This window comes from Clinocottus analis, unplaced genomic scaffold (assembly GCF_023055335.1).
Source record: "Clinocottus analis isolate CAN_PGR_092001 unplaced genomic scaffold, fCliAna1.0.p SCAF_5, whole genome shotgun sequence".
NCBI lineage: Eukaryota > Metazoa > Chordata > Actinopteri > Perciformes > Cottidae > Clinocottus > Clinocottus analis.
The window spans coordinates 4044818-4071863 of NW_027176207.1; the positions used below are offsets into that span (position 1 = coordinate 4044818).

The window sequence follows — 27046 nt, forward strand, 5'->3', positions numbered from 1 at the left end:
GTCGCTGCTCCCATCACATGGATGTCTTCGGCCGGCCAGCGGCACTGTGGTCCTCTCGGAGTCTCGAACTATCTTCCTCCCTCCTGCACTACAAAGGCAACAATAACAACAGCTGCACTCCTCACACGCAGGCTTCACACAGAACATGACGCGGGGATGACTTAATGAAAGCTGCGTTCCTCCACCTCGCCTCCATGAAGCTGTTGCACTTGTTTAATGGCCGGTCTTCCCTCCGGACTGTGCGGTAGTGTTTCGTGCGGCTGTATGTTCTCCGGGCGCGGGGTCGCGTCGTGCGCGTCAACAATGAGGACCACGCTGCCGGAGCGACGCTGAGCGCGGTAAACCAGCGCGTTTTCCACTCATTGGGATTTTGATTTTTATATTTAGACCGGTGAGGAGGGACGAGCGAGGCGGAAAGAAGAGACCGCGATCCCGGTGTTGTCTGACATTTTGATCCCTTTGAGACTGCTCTGAGCACAGCCCCCCCCCCGACCCCCCCAAAAAAACTTGTCTTTCGTATCGCGGTGCGCGTTATGTGGTGGTGAGGGCGCCCAGTGTGTGTGTGTGTGTGCGTGCGCGTGTGCGTGTGAGGGGGGGAGGAATAGCGCAGATTGATCTACAGCTCCGGTGGAGGGAAAATAAGAATTAAAAGAAAAGATGATGATGGCTGGTGGCGGCGGAGCGGCCGTGGACCACAACGGGATCTACTCCAACCCGAACCTGCACAGCCTGCAGCAGCAGCAGCCCCTCATGGAGGCGGACAACCCGGACTCCCGCAAACGACCGCTGGAAACTCCGGCGGAGGAGGCCGGCTGTACCAAGCGCACCAACACCGGAGGTAAGAGGCTGCACGACGAGACGCGGCTCCCCACATGAAGTATTGTTGCTGAACAATGTGCACGCGCCGGTGGAAAGTCAACAGCAGGGCGCTGCATGCGCCGTGCATGCGTGTGTTGTTGTCTTTAACGTGTAGCACCTGTGCGGTTGGCACTTGGGGGAACGCCGCCTGTGTTTGTGGCTGTGTGACTTGGTCCGCTGCGTATCTCCGCGGGGAGAGAGAGCAGAGGCAGCCCGGCCGGCCGAGTGGCCTCCCCGGGTCAGCTCTGCCTGTGAACCCGCTCACCTCGCTGCTGCTGCTGCTGCTGCTGCTGCTGCTCTCCACATCTGGAGTTATGCTGCTCGCATCAAGTATTTCATTCAGCGGCGAAGTCATGCTTTAATGTTGCAGAAGAGAAGCCATCTGTTTATTGTGGGGACTTTTAGTGTGTGTGTGTGTGTGTGTGTGTGTGTGTGTGTGTGTGTGTGTGTGTGTGTGTGTGTGTGTGTGTGTGTGTGTGGTTAGGGCTTAGTGGTACTTTTCTTGTGCAGAGGCCACAAGATAAATATGCCATTTTTTCTCCCCAGGGGTGTAAAAACAGGTAGTTGTACTGGGCACTTGGGTTGGGGAGGCCGCAGAGGGAGCGAGGGGGTCTCCAACATTGAATTTGGCAGAGAATGGACCCTTGAGTTCAGTTACTATCCCGGTGGTGCTACTATTTATATAAACCCTGGAAACAGGCAAACCCAGCTCCATCGCCTCCATTTGTCTTTCAGTGGTAAACTCCACAGCAATATTCTAATCATATTTCACAAAAACTATACAAGAAAGTTATAGAATTAACTGAATTATTTCTTCTTATCTTTGGTATTTCTTTGTCATACAGACATGCAATGATGATTGCTGGGTAATATGAATGTTTTCCAACGTCTGTCTCTATTTGGTCACGTGACAAGTAGATCATTTGGTGGCTATCTTTTACAGCTTTCTCTTTGGCTCTACTTTCCCAACACAATAGCTTCAGTAACTCTGTCAAAGTCCTAATCCAACTAATTGGTTGGTAAAATATACCCAAAGTTAATGTGTGTGTGTGTGTGCATGGAGAACATCTTGACCACCATATGCCACAGAGCAACACAATGGGAGGAGGTCTTTTGTGACGGATAACGGGAGCGGAACCGAACTGGCGTCGCAGTCGTAGTGTTGACAGAACCAGTAGGGAGGTCAAACGTCTTGCCTCGGGAGTCCTGGATTCCTTTAGTTTGGGAACCCCTCACGTGTGAGTGACACCGACATGATAAGGACGAGACGTAACGAGCCGTAGCGTTCACTTGAGATGCACGGTGGGCTTTGTGGATGTCTGGTTTCATTGGTTTAACTTAACACTGGCAGGAGTTAAGTGTGCAGGTTTTTTTAAAGCACAAATGTTACGCGAGCCGAGCTGCACAACACATGCAGTGAAAATCACACAACCGCGTATAGATAGCAGGGTGCACTCATTACCACTTGTCGCCTAGATTCCTATCAAAGTCAGCTTATTTATAGGTCGCCGGGTGAGCCAAATCTCAGCATCTGTTTGGTGTTTTTGTCTCAACTGTCAGTACACTATACGACGGTGAAATGACAATGCCGACATACATAAAGGCCTGCAGCTAACGGTTATTCCCATCATCAAGCAATCTGCTGATTATTTCCTCGGTTCATTTGTCAGATGTTTGTTCTATAGATGCCGGAAAGAAGGGGAAATGTCAGTCAGTGCTTCCCTGAGCCCAAGATGACACCCCCAATGGTCTAGTTTTGTTTAGTTAGCCCTCACAGAGGAGTGACATTTAAAGAAGCTGGAATCAGAGAGTTTGGACTTCATTTTCTTTAAGAATAAAAAAATCCCCCACAAATCGATCCATCGTTGCAGTGGGGAGTGGTGAGAACAGTGAGAGAGAGGGTGAGCGAGAGTGTGTGTGTGTGTGTGTGTGTGTGTGTGTAGGGGAGGTGGGGTGGGGGGTGAAGCAGAAACACTGCAGTGCCATTTTAACTAATTGATCCTGATTTCTTTTTTTTTCTTCTGGGGGAGAAATAGTGGCGGCCGGTGTAGCATCAGCGAGGAGGGGAGGTGTGTGCACACCTGCCTCATCAGTAAGATGTCGGAGCGCGGCAGCGGGGATGGCGGCTGGCTCACTGTGCCAGCTACTGCGCATCTTATTTCTGCTCGGGATTGTTCCGGTCTGCAGCTCGCAGGAACCACTTTATTCTGGAACTTCATGTTAATTAGAGGTCCGCGGAGAACGGGCACCATATGCTACTGAAATATGCTTTGTCTGTCTCTTTGTGTCCCATACAACCCGCCATGCGACGAAAGCAGCATTATATACCTCTAACGGCGCGGTGCGTCTTCACCGCACCGCAGAAATGTCCTTTCAGCAGGGCACATAAGGACCCTTGTGCCACTAGACAGTATTTTAAAGCACATTCAGCATCCCACATGTCCTCCATTAGCACCCCTAAAGCCACTGTAAGAACAGAGCAGTCACATGGCGTTCCTGCTGCTGGGAGAGTCTACACCATTCATTTGTAGCACGGAGAATCCCGTCCCAATATCCAGGTGATGTGAGCGGCTAGACGGTGTGAAATTGCATTTGGAGGATCTAAATGAATACTAAAAGTACATAATTCACTTGCTGCTGTAATTTCTATAATGGCATCACACACCGTTTCACCGGCCAGAGTCTTCATGTTCTTTCAAAGGCGTCTCTGTGTCACAGCCCCGCCGGTGCTGCACAATTAATCGTGTCCCGATGACGGTCTGACTCTGAAGAGGCCGCCTTGTTCCTCAGAGGCAAAAGGTGTTCCAGATGGCCTCCTAAACACGATCATATCTGTGTCGAATAACCAATCACTTCGTCAAGGAAGTCAACCAGACAGGACCGCTTGTGAGCTTTCAGTGTGTGACCGCCCTCATTTAGTGTGGAGAGAGGTGGACACATGCGACGCAGAATGTCAATTACAATGCGCCTCGCAATACAATCCACCTATGTTGATCATTTTAAAACATAAAGGAACATATAAAAGGGTAACTGTTTTGTATGGCCTTTAAGAGCAGATTCATGGTGGATTTATTCACATACATTTGACCATTTGTAATGGTACATTACATTTGTTTTATGCTGAAGGAAAGAGTCCTAAAACCCAGTGAGTTCTTCTTATTTCTTCGGCACAAAGTCAGTGTTTCTTTTGTATTTGTTTTTGTTTAGATGCTTGAAATAAGATCCGTCGCCATCACAAGTTTAAGAGATTTTAGTAAATATATAATACAAAAAAAAGGTGGTTGCTCACAAGAGTAAATAACTTAACGAGAGAACCAAATGTCCTCACTAGGACACCATAGTCCTCCTTTATCTTGGTGGTGGTGGCGTGAGGTCAATGTGACTGTGGTAGCCTTTGTTTATGGCTAAGATTAGCTTTTTTCTTCTGATGATTTATATGCTTTAAAAGTCATACAAGTGGTGTTCATTGAAAAGAAATTATCTTGCTGAACAAACCGGCGCAGAAATCATTTTCTGCAATAATCCAAATTCAAAGGAAAACTCCCATTGGCTTTTTGGGAAGGGAACCGACACAATGCTAACTGAAAAAAAAACAGCAGCCTTACATTCCCATAAAATCTGAGTTCAGTAATGGCAATACAAAAAAGCCTAACTGAATAAACTGATTTCAGATCAACTGGTTTAAACCAAGCAGTGTTATGTTCACTCATCTTATGTAAATTCAGTCTACAGGCCCCTTTATTGCTCTCCAGAATCAATCTCTATGTATTTAAGGCAGTTTTAGTCCAAATAAATGACATTTAAAAGGTGCAAATCCATATAGCATTGTCTCTGAGGTGTTTGCAAATGCAGTAGCTCTTAAAATTTGATTTACAGAGGTTAAAATGGCAGCCAATCTCCCGGTATCTGAAGCTAATTTGGTCTGCAGCACTGACCCAAGCTCTCGGTATAGCTGCACATACACATTTAGACATTTAGTGTTTTATGTGACGTGTTTCAGCATCGCCCCCCCCCCCCCCATCTCATGTGCTCTACATGTAACGTTGGAAACCCACGGCCTGTCTGGCAATACTGGTAGACATCCTGATAATCCTCAGCCGTCCCTGTAATCACCAGCCTCTCGACTGCGTCTGATATTGATCACGCTTTTTTCCTACCGAACTGATCATTAACATGACTGGCAGTTGCAACAAAGGGAAGAAAGCCCGTGCGCTTTCAAAGCCGAGCCCCTCGTTGCGCTTTAGGAGCCGTGGACACTGAATGGGGGGAAATGACTCTCTTTTTATCAGCATTGCCCCTCTTTCTTCAGAATGAACATCTTTCATTCATTCCTCTCTAATTACCCATACTCTGAGCCCGTGTTGCTGGCAAGCATGCGCCTCCCCAAAAGGTTGTGTGGCCAAGGGATTAGGTATGATCTCGTAATGTTACTAATGGAAAGGTTGGCACAGGAATGTGAGCTGTATTTTTTATTTATTTATTTTTTTGGTGGGAAGGACACAGGTGCCCTTGCAGAGCGATGTGACGTGAGCGGACTGTGAATTTGCCAGGTGGCAGTGAAAGAGAGAACGAGAGAGAGAGAGTGAGAGAGAGAGAGAGAGAGAGAGAGAGAGAGAGTGATAGAAACGAAGACAGAGCAAAGCGGAGAGAAGCGGAGAGATAGATAGACCGTGAGAGGGAGTGGAGTCTACGGGGAAGCTGTGTCTATAGACCAGAGCATCTCACAGTGAATGAGACTGGTAGAATATTCTGGAAGATATTTCGCTCCCAAAAACCACCAAATGGGCCGCGGTGATACGGGTTTGATTTGTGGATGAAATCGGTAGCCCAAAAAAAAAAAAAAAAAAGAGTTCCCTTTTTTTTATAGGTTCCCTGGAAATCACTATTAAAGGAAGCTGAACCCCCCGCCCACCTCCTCCCATCCACACAAAGACACTCGCACATTGCAGTTTTTACACACATTCAGTCACTTAAGATACCTCTCGCCGTAAGATTTATAGGCGTAGTGATTGGCTTCATCACCCCCCTCCACCATTCTGCGGCACTGCCATTTGCAATGGTTGATGAGCCCCTCCGCCCTCCCAAACATGGCCGTCTAAGGGATTGGGGGTGGGGGAAAGGGAGGAAAGAAGGGTGGGTGGCGTAAGGCACGCTGCCTCAGATCACTCCTCCTCCACCTCCTTCATCATCTGCTTGTGCTAGCCGTACACCTCTTCAGCCACTGTTGAAGGTCACTCCACATGCCTGCCCGCTCGCCGCTGAATCCCGCTCCCTCAGCCACTTCACCTTTGTCACTTGCCACTAAAAAAAAGTGAGTGAATGGACTGCCATACTTTATAGTGCTGCGTCAAAAGAGGCGGAGTGGAGAAGAAAATTCAATTTTTTGGGGACCGGCATCGGGGGGGGTGGGGACGTGACGTGCAGGAGGAAGGAGGCCACCCATTGGCCGAGTGCGGTGTCAGTCCTGCGCGCTGCTGCAGACGGACAGGCCACTCGATGAATATGGATGAGAGCAGTGAAAAGGGTGATGCGGCAGGGAAGACCCCCCCCCCCTTCAAACCGATGCAGGCTTGAACAATGCGTGCCGTCTTTCACTGAAAACACTGAGAGCCTGCATTAGCATTTTCTCAGACAATTGAGGCTCTGGCCAGCTGCAGGCATGGCTCGGATGCTGCGGTGAAATCTCTTTTTCTGCGCCCACCGATGAATTAGAACGGCGGCGGAAAAAAAGTCGACTGGCCGCATTCCTCAACACTACCATTGCACCTATGCCTAGGCTAACGTTCAGATCCCCTTCAGAGATTGTGCCCCGGCATTGATGGCGATCTGACAGAGGACTTGAGCAGCAGCAGATCTCAGAATGGGTAAGCCGCAAACTCTTTTTGTCTGACTTGTTGAATTTGTCCGTCGTGCTCGACTGCGTGAAATTTCATACACCAAAGGCTCATTTGTCCGTTATTGTCCGGTTTTTTTTGTTCCGTCGTCCTTGCTGCCTGTCAGCGGCAGGTTAGTCCATTGAAATGCAGAATGGGTACTTGGAGGGGTAGTGGGAAGGAGGGAGGACGGTCACAAGGCATTTCCTCCTGACCCACCCCCCTTGAGTGACTTAACTAAACCCATTTGGCGCCACGTCCGCGTCTCTCCTCCAAGCCTTCCTTCTAGTATTGGAAGTAGGGGGTATGAACTAACACCCCACTGGCTCGGCTTCCCAAATGTGCCCACTGCTCCCGTTCCCTGGCGGATTGCAGCAACAGATTGCCATGTTTACTCTACCACATGACGCCATTAAAACCTGTTACTGTGATCTCAGACACTAGGACAGAATTAATTATTGACTAATGACAGCAAACGTGGCTGCGAGGGCGACGGAGGGAATCTCAATGCCTTTCACCCCTGCTGGGTTTACTCTGGTTGAAGATGAGTAGAAAGTTACGCAGTGGTTATTGGCTTGTCTGTCAACAACAGGTCTTTGGTTGTTTGCATCCTGCAATCAGCGACACTCAAATTATATTCTTTGTGCGGCTACGGTATCAGATACCTCGATATAGGAATGAGGGCTCAAAAGCTTTACGGCGATCGTGTCAGACATGCATGATCTTTATTTTCTCACCAAGGTCATTTTATTGTTATTCGTGGTGAGAAAAGCAAAAAGCTGACTGCAACATAGCAGGAAATATAAAGATCAGATGGCCAGAGATGAACAAAGCTGCTTACGTGATGTCTATGTTCAGGTTTATCTTTATTTCTTGAGCATCTTCTCAGAAAAAGGACATACTGACCAGCACCTGATATATTTACTAGCTTCCCGATGTTGGTGATGTCTGGGCTCTTGGGTAAATGCACGTAGGATTTGCTCTGAGGTTGTCTCCCCAACTGTGGCTAATTAATCTTAATCAAAAGGGAAATTCCATTAACAATCGTTTCAATGTCTGCATACTTGTCAGAGCCATTGATTGTGAGCACAAAAACAAGCCTGTGTCTGAATGCAACATGAGGGGCATGTTAATGCAATAAGGAGACGAGCTCCTTGTGGGCTGTGAAATGCCTTAATGTCACAATGCCATGTTCATTCACATCTGAATCTAATGAGTGTATTACTGAGGCAACAGGTTGGTCTCAGTGCAGGGTGGTCCACCTCCATCCATCGTCTCTCCTTCCCACCATGCCGGTCAAGCCCCCCTCCCTATCCCATACCATTCACGAGAAGATGCAGTGAAACGGTGGCGAACCGTGCGGCTTCGCATCGGGGGGAAAAAACGTATCACGCTACGCTCAAAAAGCGTGCTAGAAATCTCATCCTGCAAAGATGGACAGAGCCTTTCTCCACATCTCTGCCCGCTCGAGTGACGTCACCCTTGAGGCAGCTGCAAAAAGGATCGAACATGACGTCATTGCATCGGAATCAGCATGCAGAGGAGATCATTTGTAACCAGTGCTGATAACGCACCTGTGCCAAGTGTTTACCATGATGTCATCAATGTGATATTCAGAATTCAGCGGGGAATCACATCCGCTCCACACAGCTATAAATAAAGCGGTTCTGATGTATTGTTGGTGGGTTCTTTAATCAAATTGGGGTCCGAGCTCAATATGTGGCTGATTGCTTTTTACTAGATTAGCGCGCACGTGATCTGGGTTTTCTTGGAAGGGACGCTTTTCCCACTTTGGTGCTTATTAATTGTTAATTAGCATCGTAGGAGAGAGGAAGTTTCTCAAACTGAGACGGAGAACCATGTTTGCCTGCAAATTCTGCAAACTGACGGGCTGTCAATCAGCGACTGCTACAAGCCACTGTAAGCCACAGAAGCCCCTTCCAAAATGGAGGAGATTTAGACCATCTTGGCAGTATACCCTATGAACAAATCTGTGGGATTGGTTCCCATATGTTCTTCTCACGTCTGTTAATTACGAGGGATCACTCTGCATTGGCATCCATAAGCGGCATGGGTAATGGCTTCATGTGTTTGCGTGTAGTCCTCTGTGTGTACCTTTCTGTCTCAGAATATCGAGGCTACCTTTTGCAGACAAATTGGACTGGCGCTGCACGCCTTCTGGTCATGCTCGAAGAACGATACGTAACACTGGACTCTGGTTTTGTATCCAGTCAAGAGGTTTTCTAAAACTCCTTGAAAACAGTTAAAATTAGACCTCTGCAAACTGGAAAGGAGGTCATCATTTACTCTACGAGGAAAATCTGGGACAGGACACAGAACATGTCACAGTCTCTGATAAAATGTGAACGCACTGAAAGCTGCTCAAAGGGCTTCTTCCAGATCCCTTCCCTTCACCAGAGGAACACAGACACAGGATATATCATCACCTGTCCCCATATAAGTTCAAGCTACGTGTCCCTATTGTGAATGTTCTGCTTATTCAGGGTATTGGGGTGGGGGGGCTGGGCACCAAGATGGCATGTATGATGATGTGCAGAGCTGCTTTATGAGACGTGACTCTTTCCCACTCTCTCCCTCCCACTCTCTCCCCACAGAGGAGGGCGAGTACTTCCTGAAGGTGCTGATCCCCAGCTATGCAGCCGGCTCTATAATCGGCAAGGGTGGCCAGACCATCGTACAGCTGCAGAAAGAGACGGGTGCCACCATTAAGCTGTCTAAATCCAAAGACTTCTACCCAGGTAAGAATGAATGACTCCGTCTTTAAAATCGTTGACCATATATTTATGTATGTATATACTTATGAGAGGAAAGGTCTGACTTATTACCCAGCTTTGGTGCAAGAGCACTTTTGATATGTCCTCTTCGTTTGTCAAGTAATTCCAATCCATTTTAATCACAGGCCGTCCGTAAACACTTAGAACTTGAGTATCCTGAAGTCCTTGGGGTGCTAAACATGTTGCAGCGTACAGAAGCAGCATTTAGCTCTGGAAGGCCATTTTGAAGTTGCTTGGCTAGCAGGTTGCGCCACTGTGCGGCACACCCGGGGGCGATTGGGCGGCCCTCCCTACCTGGTGCCTCGGCGTAATGCAGATGTCTGCACAGACTCCACGCGCAATGTAAGCCGATAAGATTTTCATGGACTCAAGCCAAGACAATCAACTAGACTACACACACTTTGCACACACATCCCCAAGGCTAATATCATTAACAATAGGAGCCACTTTAAATCTTGTGTTTGCCAGAAATGTTCTCATACGTTTCTTGGAAATAAGTCATTGAGCATGAGAGAAGCATTAAAAACGACTCCTCAACAAAATAAATCTTAGTTCACTGAGCCCAAAGCCAAAAAAAATCTATGTTGCCTTAAAAGAATAGACCACAGAGGCCCGATGTCAAAACAGAACAAAAGAAGGCCTTCCCAGGAACAACCGGGTGTTCAATGACATTATAAGAAAGAACATCACAGCACTAATTTACTACATTCATATTTGTGAATACTCCTAGACATAGTCAGATTTTTAATAGACAGAGACCAGACAAAATGTAGCTGTTGAGGCTTTCAGGGGGTCTCAAGTGTTGCACACTGAGCTGCGCCCTTCATTGCAGGTTTTGTTTATAGTATTCACGTTTCATGTCGATGCATTCACTCACTTATTTGGGAAGATTGCACAGGAGGAGGGGGGGGGGGCATTTATTCCCCCCCAGAAAATGAGAACAAACTCAGTGACGCAGAGGACACGGCATGCATGGAAGGCAATAATTGTGCCGAGGAGAGTCTCGCTCAAAAATGGCAACAGGGGAAGGGCACTCGTGCAGCTCGCTGACCCCCATCACACGGAGGTCACAACCGACCCGTCTTATCCTCCGAACACAAACGCCTGAGCCGTACGGGAATCCGTCCGTTTGTCCTTCATGCCTCAGAGGAGGCTCCGACCTGCTGAAAAATAACAGGTGCTGAGCGTCTCGCTGCTTATTAGGTCCAGATGTTTCGGTGATAACTGATGCAAGCAAATAATCCCTGTGTAGTTAGTATAGTTTTTACTGTATCGACATATAGAATATATAATCACCTCTTTCGATAGGACATACTTAGCGAGAAATACAACAGTTTTTTGTTTTATTATTTTATTATATGGTCCACAATCCGTCATTTTGTTTTATTTAACTACTTCACCGATAAAACATAAAGATTGAAATCAATTGTCCATCATTATGGCGAAATTCATTATTGAATCTGTCCCGTGACCTCTGCAATTTCAGTTTTCAGTTTCGATAATTTCGAGCCCAAAATATCACGCTATAGGAAAAAATGCACAACATGGTTTGAATTTGACGTGTTCTGTAGGGAGTTACGTGTGATATATTGGACTGACAGAATCGTGGCAAAGAAGTAGCCGGCAGAGCGTCGGGGGAGAGGGAAAGAAGGATGTGCGAGCAAATATTTCTCCTGTACTTCTCTCTTCGGGCCATGTTTCTGCTCGCCGCGATGAAAGGACCCTCGTTCAGAGGGCACGGCCCTGAAATTCTCCACATACGAGGCCAACTATGTACGAGAGGGAACCAAGCATGGCTACTTTATTGGCATGGCAACAAATGAAAAGAAGCGATATGTATCCTTATTTCTCTCTTTGGATTGTGGATGTGTTCATAGGCCACCACCTGCTCGGCCCATCCCCCTACTCATTATCGTGATGAGTGAGAAGAGGAGTTCAGGGAGAGGGTGCTGGCAACGATTTGATTGGGCGGTTGCTCGGGCCCACACAAGTAAAATGAAAGAAGTACTGCTGTACGCTGCACAATAGTTTAGAAGTCAGTCGAAGCTAAAACTTTTTAAAAAACAACTTGGTGAAGTTTGAAACTGTAAGATATACAGAGTTTTTGAGGCCAGCAAATCCAGCATGTCAAAGTTCCCAGCTACATCCGGTTTTATCGCACGTTCATTGTTGAATCAGCTGCAATATGGGCTACTACAGCATGCTAATGCCATTACACACAGTTCACGCCCTCCACTCTCATCCTGCGGCAGCCTGAGCACACACTCCAACCACAGCACAATCGCACACTAGAGAAATCAAGGGACAACAACCGATGCAGCCATTTTCCCCTGCAATCCTTTCTGTGACGGCTCGGTCTGAGACTCCCACACCGACCTTCGTGTCTCCCATCCGTCAGCGTAAACCGCGATGAGACCATCAATGCAAAGGTTCTTGATGGGGACTGTGCAACTGTGGTGGGCGGAGGTGGACGGGCGGGGACGCTGAAGCGTTGTGTGGTTGAGGCATGATTGTGTGACAAAGGGGAGCAGGCCCAGAAATAGCCCATTTCATTCTCTCTCTGTGGACATGACCCCTTCTCCCAGCTGTAGTCAAGCTGCTCCGACGCACGCCAAGTTTCCTCTTTCCTCCTCCCCACTCACTGTTTTTTCTCACATTTGGTTACTGGTAGTTGGGCGAGTTCAGGCCAGATAAGATGACATCATACTCCTCTTAGAATTCTGTTTGCATGCTTGCCTCTTAACGCATGGGCAGTTACTGTTTTTGTTTTCACTATTTGGTTTGAACCCACTTCAACTGTTGCGCGGCTGGATTTACTCAAGCCCCCATAAATGCAGCGTGCTATGCGTTCACCCACTTGTACCGCGCAATCGGCACACAGACACACACACACTCACTTGCACACATCCGCATATTTAAGCAGCTGCAGTAAGAGCCGTGGGAGTTCACGATTCGCACACAAACTTAGAAACTAAACTTCAAACTCTCTCGCTTGGTTCAGCTGGCCTCTGGCCAAGTAAGTGTATTGAGTTACTTTAAGCAGCACTAACAGATCAGGGTGTTGTGATGTCATAGAAACACTGGGTGTATGTTTTCCATTATGTGATCATTAAAATATCAATCGCAATATGTGACCTCATACTGGCAAACACCACTGTTCCATTTCCTTCCAAAAGTAGCAGACAGAGAAACTACAGCAAAGGCACAGTTTGCAGTTTTTCAGCTGTTTCTCCATTTGCAGTATATACTGTTCTCACTAACACTCCCTATAGGACAGTATTGCATCTGTCTGGGATGACATCATGGGCGGTGATTTCAAACTAATGGGAACTGCAGTCTTTTTCTCTCTGCAGATTCATGTTTTTGCCTTCAGTGCACAACATTTCTTCCTGGTGAATAGTTGTTACGCTGTAGTATTCTGAAGTACTGTTAAGCTTTATGATGCAAGCACATGACCTGATCTTAAGGAGGTTAGTTTACTTGTCGCAAGGAGTGCTGCTGAGCCTGTGAACACAGATGATGATGCAATCAGGGCTATCGCAGCTTGAGCTCATTGAATTATATGTTTAACTGAGAGCCTCATTTTTTAACTATGAACAAAAGGTCGAAACAACGTCTTCGACCTTAACCAAACCTAGACATTGTCAGGGAGTTGTACATATGTATATCTTACCTTTCCATATCCTGTCATTTTCACCAAAATCCAGTGTAAGCAAGCTCCATCGCACTTCACTGTAACTGGCTGGTTCAAGCGTCATGATGAGCTGGAGGCTTGACAGGTTACATATAAAAGTACTCTAAAACGGTTTGCTAATTAATTTATACTCAATAACATCTACAATGTTTTTAAGTCTTGTCATTCTGTGGTTTAGTTGCGACATGCACGCCATTTCAACCCGTTTCAGGCGAGAGGTTTTGTCAAAGACCTGCTGCCCTACCCCTGCGTTGATGAAATCTTTGCTGGGACACGACAGAGTTGCATTATGAGAAAACATGATTCAGCATTTTTGGAACCCAAGTCCACACTAAAGACTAAAAGTCAGGACATCTCATTCTTTGTATGTGGTCAATTGCAAAACCCCCCATGACTCAGTTCAATGCTAAATGTCCCCCAAACCAGTGGCTAGCTTGGCTGTTAAACGTATTCTTTGCCTGCACACTTTGTAATCTTACTTCCGTTAACTTAGCATCACCAGCTTTTGTAATTCTTTACTTGCCAAAAACTTGTTTCTCAGTTTTTGAAAAAGATCAGGCAAGAAAATATCAATTTAGACATCCCAACGTGTGATTAATTTCCGCCAAATTTCCGCTGAGGAGCTGCCAGCTGTTGTTAGACCGGCCAGTCGGCGTAGAAAGGGCATGTCTACAGCATTTTTGCAAAGTAGACACAGTTCTGCGGTGAATGTTAACCTTAGCGTATTCAAGAAATTAAGAAAATGAAATGAAGAAACGATAGTTATCCAGTTTACAGCTAGCTGACTTGCTCGCTAGTAGCATGCTTGCTAGTAGCTAGCAGATCGACAAACAGACAGGTCGGTTTAATTTGCTCGCTAGATGAACTGCTACTTCAACTCTCTGTGAGGACCATTGTCTACCCTTTTAGCATTACGAGGTATTGGAAAAAACACTATCGGCATGTTCTCTTTAATTTAATTCAGTTCATTTTGTCAAGCCCAAATTCATAAATGACAAATTTGCCTCTGAGGGCTTTACAATCTGCACACAATCCCTGGGACCTCACAGCGAATCAGGAAAAACTCCCCCTCAAAAATCTTTTGTCTGCGGTGGGACTGGCAGGTGTACCGTGTACGTGTTTTGATACTTTGATCCAGATCAAAGTACAAAATATTGCACAGTGACGACCAGTCGTTTTCCAGTTCATGTCTTGTTATAATTGTGTCCGCAAAAATTTGCAATTTGATGTGATTGACATGTATTCCTGATGCATACTTGCCTAATTTAATAGTCCATTTTGATGGTTATATATTTGTTAAAAGAGAAGTCTGGTGCTATTCTCTATTTTTCTTGTTGTTGACTAAACCGGTTTTATAGACCCAAACCAACTTTGAATGTATTCTACTAACAAGCATTGTGTTTGTGTACCAAAGCACCAATGAGCCACACCGGTGTACTGGGTGACGACGTGTTCCTTCATTACCATGAACACACACACACCGCAGGTTATTTCGCAACCACCGACCTGCTGCCCCAGATACTCACTAAAGCAGTGGTTCCGAACCTTTTTTCAGGCATGTACACCCGTGAAATATTCTTTTGGCCAAGTGCCCTCGAACCAGTGCAAATAATTTGTGGTTAAAAAAAAAGATGTAATACACAGCGCTGTACCATTAGTGTCTTATTTAATATTGAATATTTACAATTCTGTTTATAAACTATTTTTAAAGGATTTTTTAATGGGAGCTAATTTTAAAAATATATTATTTAAAATCTCACGGACCCCCTGGAATGCCTTTGTGTACCCTCATTTGAGAACCACTGCACTAGAGCGCCAAATGAGTATTGAAAATAGTCTGCGACAAATGCCCATTTTCTGTTGTTTGCACAGTTATTTATTAAAATTACTGAGCTTTCGAAAAAAAAAGCCAATGGGCTCGGGTCTGAGAGCCACTGACAGGCTGGTGAAAGTAGTGAGCAACGGACTAATGCGTCGTTGATACCAGTTTTTTCATGATATTTGTTGACATATAACAATAAAGTCCGATATTGCCAACCTTACCCATTATCCCCTTAAATGACAGTGTTCGACCAAAGATTGTTTATAGCAAACAATTGCAGTTGTTAAGCTACACATACCTTTAAGTCCATCCTGCGAGACTGCACTTTGTGTCAGTATTTCCTGTAAAAGTAAAGTCCCAGGTGCATTTTAATGCGACACGGACATCTGATCCTACTGCAGATTTCTGCATGCAGGTATCCTGTTTCTCCCTACAATTGTAATGTATTGGTAAAAAAAAAGCATTATTTGACTGTCATACTGCGTATTAGTACCAGGTCAGTCAGTCAGTAATTTATCTGGCTAATGCCAGAAACAAGTCTACGATAAGCAAGGTGTGTTTACTTGTCTTTTTCAAATACGGCAACAGTGATTGTTCTGGTCAGGTGGTTTCCGAGTTTGTTTTTGATTTAGTGGATATAAATAGCATGCTACAAAAGTTCCCCACATTAAAATCCCTGTTTACGTTTAAGAAAAGCGTGCCATATGGCAACAGCGGGACATGATGGATAGATACAGCACTCGGATATCCAGCAAAAACATTTCCAGCTCAATTTGTAGTGTGAATAATTACTTTGAAAAATCTGCTGATGTGATGACAGTAATTACGGGTGATACTTTATGTGTGGCACGCTAAGAGTCTGAATAAATCCAACGAAGGAATTGGACCAGCTGAGGCAGAGGCAGGTTCTCATCGCAGGAAAGTACAGGCGACAAGACAGAAGTCTTGAAACCTTCTTACTTGAAGGCTGAGATGTGTTCTCTCAGGAGCACTGACACCTTGTTCACTCCCCTCCTGCAAAACAAGAGGACGAGCCAACTCCTAGCTTTTATTATGAAATTTGTAGCCTTCCAGGCAAAAGATGATGTAAGCAATTTAGAAAGTGAAAAGCGCTGAGAAAGTAGCATTCAGATATAATCCTCATGGTGTGTGAAGAGTTGTCGTCATATATCATGGTCTCTGCCTTAGGATGAAGTGACCTGGGAACAGCTCTGTCAATTCTTTCTAGATGTGGATATGTTTAATGAGAGGTTGCTGTACCAAATGAAGCAGAGGGACCTTCTCACCTAGCAACGAATGTTGGAAAAGTGAAGAAAAAGCAACGATTGCTGAAAGCAATATGTCTCTGAAGGATAATAAGGAAAAAAATCACTGTCAGAAAGCCCTATTTTTTATGTTCACCTCGAGCGTAATTGAGTTTTGCACACGTACTACTTCCAACCTCATCATATTTTATATTTTGTATCCTGGCTGCATACACAAGAGCATTTCACACACCATAAATAATGTCCTTTTACCATTTCCTCCGGCATAGAGACCTTTTAATAGAAACCATATGGAATACCCAAGTTTATCTCGTCTTTTTCACTGTTGAACTGACTGTGGATATAGGACATTATCATACATGATCTTGTATGATGAATACATGTGCGGACATTAAAAAACAGGACACGCTTCAGTCGGCCAGGAACTTTTTTTTTGGTTTAATTTGGTCACTGTAAGTAAAAATAAGGGTGTAAAATGTGCAGGACCTGTATCTACAACTTTTTTATTTATATATTCGTTGTGCATTTATGTCTGTTATTGAGAACTTAAGAAACTATGGCAATAAATAAATGGCAAAATGCGGGTCAAGTGTCATTTTCCCCATAGTGCCCAATTAGAGGTTCCTACTGCTTTTCCTGAAATACTTGAACCAACCCTATTGGCTTTTTTTTACAATCATTATTAGACATGTCTATGGCATATAACCAATCAGGTTGGACGTTGACTAATTTCCCTGGATTCATTTTTCGCATTTCCTATCCGGTTCTGATAAATGGCCAGGAGGGCCGATACCGGTCTGTGTGTATCTCCCAATCTTGCAATTTGAGATTCACTTGGATTAGAAATGAAAAGGCCAACAATGAAGTAGAGCAGCGCCTCTCCGAAAGGCCGTATCAGCTGCTCTTCCTATCTGCAAATTCGACTCAATTAATAAAGAAACTGTGACACTTTCTTTCTCACTAAAATATTTGCCTTATTCAGATTCATGCCGGGAGACATTTCCTATTGACTTCAATCGGAGTGAACAGTGAAACGCTAAAGAGGCAGGAAGGTCGATACAAAAGGGAGAGTGTTTTAAAAAATCCTGCAAGCCAGCATAAAGGACTCGCTGTTGCATCACCTGTTTCCACAGCTCGGCCCCTTTTCCATGGCAACGGAATGCCGGTTGGGTCGTCAATGTGGGTGTAGAAATAAGCCGAGAGGAGGAACAAGCGTGTGTGTAGTCTATTAGAGCTTCAAGGCAAGGACGGGCTCAGTAATACAGCCCTGAAAGAGTTACATCATTGAAGAGGAATCCTCCCCCAACCGCCACCCCCCCTGTGGCTTGCGAACCAAACACGGCTCTTTCTTTAAGCCGTTTCTCTGTTGATTGTGTAAATGAAGTAAGCGAGGAATAGCTTAGTAATTGCGTCTCTTTGTGAAATGTCAAGGAGCATTTTTCATTGCCGAGACTTCATCACATAAATGTAGACTTTCGTCCAACCCCGAGAAAATCCCTCAAATCTGCTCGCCAAGTACACACTCGGAGCACATTGCAGGAACTCATCCTTTGTGTTTGTCCTCTCCCTTCTTTTGTTTTCATCTCAGGAACAACAGAACGCGTCTGTCTGATACAGGGTACAGTCGAGGCCCTCAATGGTGTCCACAATTTCATCGCGGAGAAAGTCCGCGAGATGCCCCAGAGCGCCCAGAAACCCGAGCCGGTCAGCATACTGCAGCCGCAGACCACGGTCAACCCAGACCGCGTCAAACAGGTGAGATACTGTACAAGCAGTGAGGTCACGAGGATGTGTGGTTGCTGCGTGGTGGGGAGAGGTCCCTTTCAGGACACCCTATTTATTAGTCATCTGCCTTACTTGTTCTCTGGGCCATGACCCGCAGTCTGGTGGGGTCAGGAAAATGTGAGAGTATGTGGTTATTTTTACCTACAGTCTTTCATAGCAAGACAGAGCCGTGTGGCAGCTGCAGCCTAAACCCTTGGGATTAACAAATCGCTGAGTAAAGGGGGGGGGGGCTGGTACAGTACTCTGACTCAGTGAGAGACATCCCTCTTCCCGTCAACCATTTATGCTGTTAAACCTTTCCCTTGTTACCTTTTTATGGCTACTTCAATCTTTCTATTTCTCTACAGGCCAAATTGATCGTGCCCAATAGCACAGCTGGGCTGATCATTGGCAAGGGCGGAGCCACGGTCAAAGCGGTGATGGAGCAGTCAGGGGCTTGGGTGCAGCTCTCTCAGAAGCCAGAGGGCATCAACCTGCAGGAGCGAGTGGTGACCATCAGTGGGGAGCCTGAACAGAACCGCAAGGCCGTGGAGATCATAGTGCAGAAGATCCAGGAGGACCCTCAGAGCAGCAGCTGCCTCAACATCAGCTATTCCAACGTCTCAGGCCCAGTGGCCAACTCCAACCCCACCGGCTCCCCTTACGCCAATACGGCCGAGGTGCTCCCCAATGCAGCCGCAGCAGCCGCCACCGCCTCCAGCCTTCTGGGCCAGGCCGGCTTGACAGGAATGGGCGCCTTCCCCGCGACCATGTCAAGCTTCTCTGGCAACGATCTGCTGGCCATCACCTCGGCCCTCAACACGCTGGCCAGCTACGGCTACAACACTAACACCCTAGGCCTGGGCCTCAACCCTGCAGCCGCTTCTGGGGTCCTCGCTGCAGTGGCAGCTAGTGCCAACCCGGCCGCTGCCGCCGCAGCCAACCTGCTGGCCTCCTACGCTAGCGATGTCTCCGGCGGTGTTGGCCACCATGCTGCGACCCTTGGGGGGTTCTCGCTGGGTTCTCTAGCAGCTGCTACAGGGGCTTCCAATGGTTACCTAAATGCTTCATCCCCACTGATGGCCTCCTCCTTATTGGCAACAGAGAAGCTGGGGGACGGGGCCAAGGACGTGGTTGAGATCGCTGTGCCCGAAAATCTGGTCGGTGCCATTTTGGGGAAAGGAGGGAAGACGCTGGTGGAGTACCAGGAGCTAACGGGAGCCCGCATCCAGATCTCCAAAAAGGGAGAGTTCATTCCTGGTACTCGGAACCGTAAAGTTACCATAACAGGGTCGCCAGCCGCCACGCAAGCAGCGCAGTATCTGATCAGCCAACGGATCACTTACGAGCAGGGCGTGCGCGCTACCAACCCACAAAAGGTGGGCTAAAAGGAAAAAGAAGAGGAAAGAAGGAAAGGATGAAGACAGAGATAGAAGGGAATTGAGAGGGTCACGATGAATAGAAAAAAGAAACGTCCAAATATCTGTTCAATATTTCCGTATCAAATGAAAGAATCACAAAAGGAGGAGGTGGGGGAGACAACCAAGATAAGTGTGTGTGATATGTGAATGTGTTTTTAGGACTGACGTCCTGATGTTTTTTAAAAGTTTGTGTCGAGTCCTTTTGACGATGGTGATCAGAGTAAGCTGAACTGGTCCACTGCCAAGCTGCAGATTCAAGGGTGAGGCCGCAGGGTTTCACCCTCCTCCAAAACCTCATAGCTGTTCAGTTTTTTTTTTTTGGTTTTGTTTGGGTTTTGTTGGTTTTAATTTGAGTTGCAAACCTCAGCTCCCGGTGAGTTGAGCGAGTCGGATGAAGCTCCAGCCAGCTGATAGAGCTGTTTTACAAACCTTGCTCTTTGCGTACAATGCAGAAGGCGTTGTGAACAGGAGAGAGGTTTTATGACAAGCACCTGAGGTCATCTCCGTCCACGGGGAAGCAATCTGCGCATAATTTCTTTAAAGAAGTCATATCTATGTTGACGTCTGTCGAATTCTGGCTCATATCATAATTGAAGTTTCTAAATTTGGGTATTTTATATTTCCATCCTTTATTTATTGACATGGTCTCATTCAAACACAAATAGATTATTTAAACCTGTGAATGCAGGTTGATCTGAATGTAAAAACAATATTAGCCTATCGCTATTTTTTATTTACAGGGATCAAATATTGTGTTGCAGTGAAAGAAATGTATAACTTAAAAAAAAAAAAAAACCCGGCCTGGACTTCACTGCTGCTGAGTATAGTTCAGGGGTTGAATAATCAATGTGAGAGGATAGAGGAGACACACAGGAATGTATGAATATATATTTTACACAAAACACATCCTCGATGATGCTCCCACAAAACCCGGAAGCACATTTGCATATTCAGTCACAGCTACAAACACACGGAAATATGTCGTTTAACCCTTTCTTGGTGCTATAGGATTAGGTTTTTATCTCCTTCTACCATGAAATCAGAACCCCTCTGGCGACTATTAAACTAAAATAAGCCGGTGTGTCGTCCAGCCCGTTAGACGCCCATTGGATCTCACCCAAACGCTCACCTTATAAAAAAGGATTGATTTCAGCCTGTCACGACGAAAAGCAATCCAGTCTTAATATCTCAAGTCCATCCTCGCTCCCAATGCAGGTTTTTTATTTTCTTGATCTTCGGAGAAAAAAAAAAATTGTCCATACTACATTTTCCCTGACGATACGTTTGCCTTAGTCACACATTTCCCAAGAATTAACTTAAAGCTCAGACTACCTTGAAGCAGTGTCTCACCAGTTCAGTCGGCACTACAAACGCGTTTTGATAAGAAAAGCTGTATGAACCAATATCTGTGAACAAAGAAACTAATGCCTTTACATTAAGGGTACCAAATAGTCAAGAGACACACACACACAGACACACACACACAGACAGAGACACACACTAACGAAAGGGAAGTAGAATGACACTTGAAAAGAAGGGTTTGGACTCACTTTGTTTTCTGGGAGCCGTCCTTCCCAATTTGCATCGAGACAAAACAAAACAAAACTTCAGTTCATCAGGCAGCCTGTTATCGTTCCCAAAAACACGTTAGCGCTCACTAACTGCGGGCGGATTAAAACGCCGCGCAATGTTTGGGCATCGTTGTCTTTTTATGGGCAATCGTCGGTCTAATGCAGGGAGGCTAATTGTCCCGAGCACTCGAAGATTACCGTGGCTTCCTTCTGTGCTGCTATCCATGGTGTTAATCCTGAGTACACTGGGTCTCTGAAGACTGCACTGTGAGACATTAAGACAACACAATGTAAAGCGTGTCTGTCCCCCGCTGGGACGCCAGTATATTTCAATGTGCACATCTATGTCATGTAAACCAGACCCCACCAATACTGACAGACGGGATATATTATATTATCCACAAGAGCATTTATACTCCAGCGTCTTGTGATGTTTCTGTTTACCAGCACCAATGCACTGCACTTCAATTAGCGGGCCGTTTTCGTTCTTTTTTTTCTTGGTTTCCTGATCAGCGTATCACAAATTATTCCCACCGCACGTTCCTGTTACGTCCACGCTCTAAAGACATCTTTCAATTGTCCCCATCAACCCAAGCTCTATGACCAGCTCCCTGAATACGCGGCTGTGAGGGTTGGTGCTGAGTGGTGTCCCGAGAAATTCAGAACCTCTCCCGTTTGGGTTTTCTTTTCTTTCTTTTGGGAAATTTAACGAAATGCCTTTTTCATTTCCACAAATTCACGTTTGAAGGTAAACGGATTGGAACCGATCCTTCGCGTCCGAACATTGCAACAGTGAGCCTTTTACTTCCTAAACTGAAATCTCTCCTTTCACACACGTCCTTGAAGGCTTTCACGCTCATCCATGACTACAATCTGGCCACTAGTGAAACCGTAGCGTACGGTTAACCTTTTACTGCCCAAGATTTTTAGCATATAATAAGATACAAGCACAAAACAAGGGGATGTTTTATCAATGCAACTGGACTGCTTGACTGCAAGGGGGGCTCTCCGATCATGACATTGTGCCAAACGCTATTTCTCTCCGCCCTCTCATTGACTTTACTCTTTCTCTCGACATTCTTACCCCCCCCTCCCTCACTCCATTCCCCCTTCTCCTCCCCCCGCATGTTGCTGTTTCTCCACGATCCGAGACTCCTCCCGCGTCTCCCGGTCTGTCTGTGCTTCTTCCTACACCGTGCTCTCCCCCTCTTTCTCCCCCCAACGTCTTGTCTTCTCATGGGTGGCACGCTGGCGGTGGGAGTTATGCACTATAGGTCATGAGGGTATGAAAATATTTCCCCCAGGCCGTAGAGTTCACAAGGCTAAAAATGCACAGAAAACACCTGCCTCCGAAACTGTGACGCCCACGAGACCAACCAGCAAACGTTAGCTCAAAGTATCAAATCCCCTCGATTGAAGAAGAACAAGCGTTTAGACCGTCGACTATGGCCTTTGAAGGGAAGAGAAAGTGTTGTTGTTGTTTAGTTTTTTTTCTCTTCCTCAAGAAGGCAAATCTCGCTCGATTCGATATTCACTCGCCGGCTGAACCGACCGTTAGCAGCCTCTCTAAAACAAAGCGCAGGAAGGAACGGAACGCATACGATGGCGCGAGCAAGGCGGGAAACGTGTTTGTGACCTCAAGCCGAAAACAATGACATCCTTTATGCATATCCTCTTATCTGAAAAATGACTAGAATTCATTTCTGTGGAAATACAATATGTCATGTCATATGATCTATATGTACTTTATTGTAGCTATTCTAGTTTGTAGTCCAAATGCAGTCCAGCGTTGTCGATACAATGTGAACTATGTTATATTTGTGTGGATGATGAGAGTGCCAACTAAGCCTGATTAAGATTAGCTTCGCGATTTGTTTGTGCATTATGATGACTCATCATCAACCGGTGGTGTCCATATTTCTGTCATTGATGATTTAGTTTGACAGTAAGAAAATGTAAAGAATATTGGAAGCAATATAGTAGCATGTTGTCCTGTTTTGTGTTCTATGTCTGTTGTATGAACCTTTGAAATTACTAAGATTTTGAATGAATAGGTTTACATGTACTTTTTGTAAGTTATGAAAATGCTGCTATTTGATAAGTAAACTATACAAAAATATTTTAGTTGAAAAGATGTCTGGTCTGTTGATTAGAAACATGCTCTAAAAGGCTGGAGCATAAAACGAGGTGTATAGAATGCTATACAGTATTGGTAAGATAGTAAAAGTAATAATAGACTCCATAGTACAACTTGTGCCAAACTAGACCTCCGCAGCTTCTGAAAATTGTAGATGTGCGATCAAATGTTAGATATCAATAACTTGTTTAGAAGTGCTGATCAAGTGCCAATCAAACACCGTCTCTTTTAAGTTAAGAAAAAGATAATCAAATACATGACTTAAGAAAAACAAAGGACAAAGAACTTTTTTGTGCATTGTTTTATCCCATAGGTACATAGAGTAAGAGTTAAAGATTGTGATTTTTATGGATCCATGTTGTTTTACACACCATGCATCCCTTGTGTGTTTGTTTGACCTGTGGCTTCAGTACTGCTGTCTCACAAAATGTCTCTATAGGCCAGCATGGACTAAAGCATAACATGTTATAAGCATTCATAACATACCATTAACAATCAAAAATGTGTTTGTGGAGTTAGGTGTTATCTTTTTGCACGTCTTCTATTGCATGGTATCAAAGTCAATTATGGAGGAAAAAAAAAAAGCTACAAAAATCTGCGAGGTGTTTCTCGCGAACATTCAAAGACATAACGCTGCATGCGGTCAAATGTAAAGCACTTAAGTTTACTCGCCTCATGTTAAAAAAAAAAGAAAAAGTGTTGTTTTTTTTATGTTGTGAGTTGGGAGGGAGCTCATTATCGTCATGTTGGCCCGAAAAAAAAGACACACACACACACACACATCTCAAATCAGATTCTCATCTATCAAGTTCATGTCTCTGCACATCATCAGAGAATATATTTTGATTTTCAGGTACAGTGAGGAGTATTAAAAATGTGAAACAAGCAAACGTGAAAATGTTATTCAGTGCATTGGCTCCTTGTGTTTTTGTTTTTTGGAGGATATCGGGCATGCGTTTCTTTCTACTAACAGGTTGAACCTCATTGAACCTGTCCCATAATGTACTTTGGATTTTTGTCACAGCTTGAAAGCCCAGATCTAATCTATGAATGTACCCATTTACTCCTTTTTTTTCTGTTGAATGTTATATCAGTCTTTCATGTAAATTCAGGGCAGGAATGTCAAATACATGTAGAGTTAATATCTATGTCAATAACAGATTTCAGCTATAGTCAGGTAGGCCTCACGCGGCCACAGTCATGATCCAGATATGTTTTTAACACAACTTCCGATTCGCTGTCAACATTATCTTGTTTGTTTGGTGTTGCATAAATGCACTTTACTGATCAGTGGGGTCATATTGGGTATGAAATGAAGCAAACCATGTTGGCTTTCAACAGTTAGTTCTTTTCTTTATTGTCATTCTTTTTTTGCTCTGATGTTACTTTTATTTATTAATTCCCTTTTCCTGTATGGTCTCATGAATGATGGATAGGGCTGGAGTCTCAAGACGACATATTGAAAAGTAGCACCTGTTTCCTCACTTGAAGGCATCTCCTTCACATTCCCTTCAGCAGAGGTTTGTGTCAATCACCGAGTGCTTTGTTTTTACCCACCGTGCGAAACTCGGAGGGGGATTTGAACATTTTCGGCCCTTTTTTTAAATTACTAATTTAGAATGATGGTTTTCATTTCTCCAGCAAATTGGGATTGGGCTGAATGCACTGAGGGCAACCCTGTCCCCTTCAAAGTCACGCTCCCATACAACGAAACTGTGCTCTCGACCACGTTCAGAGGGGAACTAGTTTTCTCCTGGAACACTGTTGCACTTTCTAAAAGGTCTGGAGAACGTGGCAAATGACGTAAATTGAAAGAAACCCCAAAAGATGCCATAAAACTAATTGGTTTGGTTTGGTTTGATAAAAAACTTCCCAGTTTGGCTGAAAATAACCAAGAAATTAAGACAAAACACAACTAAAGTATTTGGTTTAGTTTCGTAAAAAAAAACATATTTTGCTTCAAATCACACCAAAATTGAAATACACCAAACAAGAACGCAGCCAAAGTACTGGGTTCACATGAAACAAGTCCTGTGTTTGTTTGACCCATCCACCACCTTCGTCTCCTCCCTTCGAGGACACACGGCGACTCATTTGGAAGTTATTTTGTGATGCGTCAAAAGCGAAACGTGATCCACGACAACCTTTGCACTTCACTCTGCGGTTGTGTTGTATGGGAGCGAACCTCTTAGGAGACGGGCCTGATGCACGCTCAACATCTGGCTGATGTTCCAGTCAGATCTTCCACCTCCACGTGATACAAATCACAGAGGAAAGCTATGAGACTTCGGAGTGGTCAGGGCCCGGTTAATGTCAATTGATTGTTTTGTGCCACAGACCCCTGTCGCTGCGTCTACTGCTTCCCATCTGAATGCCAGTTGAACTACAGTATCATTCCAAAAGTTGTTGTGTTTGTATTTATTCTCACTCCAAATGCGTCCTGGACGTTCATCCGCCCCCCCACAGAGCCCTCTCACGAGAAGGCGAGGACTGGTTTTTAAAACACCTCAAACTGACTACACTGCTCGTTCCTCTCTTAAAACAAGCCTGTTCTCCCTGAGTGTCACTCTCTCAGCCTCCACGACGTCGCCCTTTGTGTTTCACCGAGCATCTGCTACTGTGTCCGCCCCTTAAAAATGGATTAAGGTATTAATCTGAGCCCTTTTCGTCTGAGAAAATGCAGGATTCTTTGCCAACCTGACATGAGGCCATTTTTGTCTTTGAACCTCTGAACCTCCCATGAACTTAGTTGACCTTCTTCAGCCACGAGAACTCATTCATTTATGTGTTGGATATTTGACGCCACTTTATCTGTCAAACTCTGCGAGACTGTTCTTTTCTTTGCTGGTTATCTGGACAATTCTGCAGGGGTTGAACGCTTGCTTAGGTGTGAGCTGAAGGGAGCATGCCAATACCTTGCAACCATTTCCACGTCATTGTACATTTTCTTTCCGGGTTTCGGTTTTTGACTTTGTTTAACCTCTGTTCTTTCCATCTCAGAGAAGAAAAAAATGGACTGACAGCATAAGATCAAATATTCCAACCTAAGAAAAAGTGATGTTTTCTTGTTGATTGGGTACATTTCTCTTGGATGTTAGCGACAACGGTTCTGTCTTTCGTTTGTGACGAGGAGAATCTGTGAAAGTCCACAGTGTTAACTACCTAAAGGGCTTTCTAGGACAGCATTTATATGTCTTTTAAAATGAAACTATTCAGAGATGAGAGGGAAATGTCTTTTTGTGCCATTTTAGAGAAAAAAAAAGAGAAAAAAAAGTGTGAGACCTTTTTATGGCAAATATTTGTCAGCGAGAGTGCCAAATAATTCCATACTGAGCCAAAAGGCAGCCAGCCTACATAATTAATGTTAGATCACTGGAATGGTTACGTCCCATTTCCACTCCCCTTGAAAAACATCACCCTAATTGTACAACGTTTGAGCTCATGTACCATTATTGTTATGCTGCCAGTCTGTTTTCTGCTTTTGTCAGAGAAACATCTCAGAAGCAGTATATTTTCTAAATGACACACTGTTGGTGAAAAAAAAAGAAAAAAAAAGAAAAGGCAACAGCTACTATGGTGAGGAAAATGAGAAAATGAGAGGATTTTAAAAGTGTCATTGTTTTTATTATTAGTTTATTTGAACATTATTCATTAATAGATTTAACGGTAATGACTATTTAATGTAACTGTAGTACTGTGTTTGTAAAAGAAATTCAGTGAGTTGTGTTTTATGACTCGTGGACTACCAGTGAAGTCAGCATTTCAGTGTTAATAATTGAATTGTTTTTTAAAGATTATTTTTGCGACGGCAACAAAGAGTCATTATAAATGTTCATTTTAACATCA

General features: G+C 44.8%; 1 protein-coding gene across 2 annotated transcripts; it reads left to right on the top strand.

Annotated features, from left to right (window-relative positions):
• Nucleotides 1-23: 23 nt before the first annotated feature.
• Nucleotides 24-27046, top strand: nova1 (NOVA alternative splicing regulator 1). Of its 2 annotated transcripts, none has more exons than XM_068600124.1 (4): nt 24-838; nt 9347-9490; nt 17896-18062; nt 18440-27046. In XM_068600124.1, exons 1-4 carry the CDS (start codon nt 658-660, stop codon nt 19457-19459), a joined length of 1512 nt encoding a protein of 503 aa, XP_068456225.1. In that variant the 5' UTR covers nt 24-657; the 3' UTR covers nt 19460-27046. The 2 variants fall into 2 exon arrangements, with proteins under 2 accessions (XP_068456225.1, XP_068456226.1); XM_068600125.1 differs by lacking the exon at nt 24-838 and adding an exon at nt 6061-6722.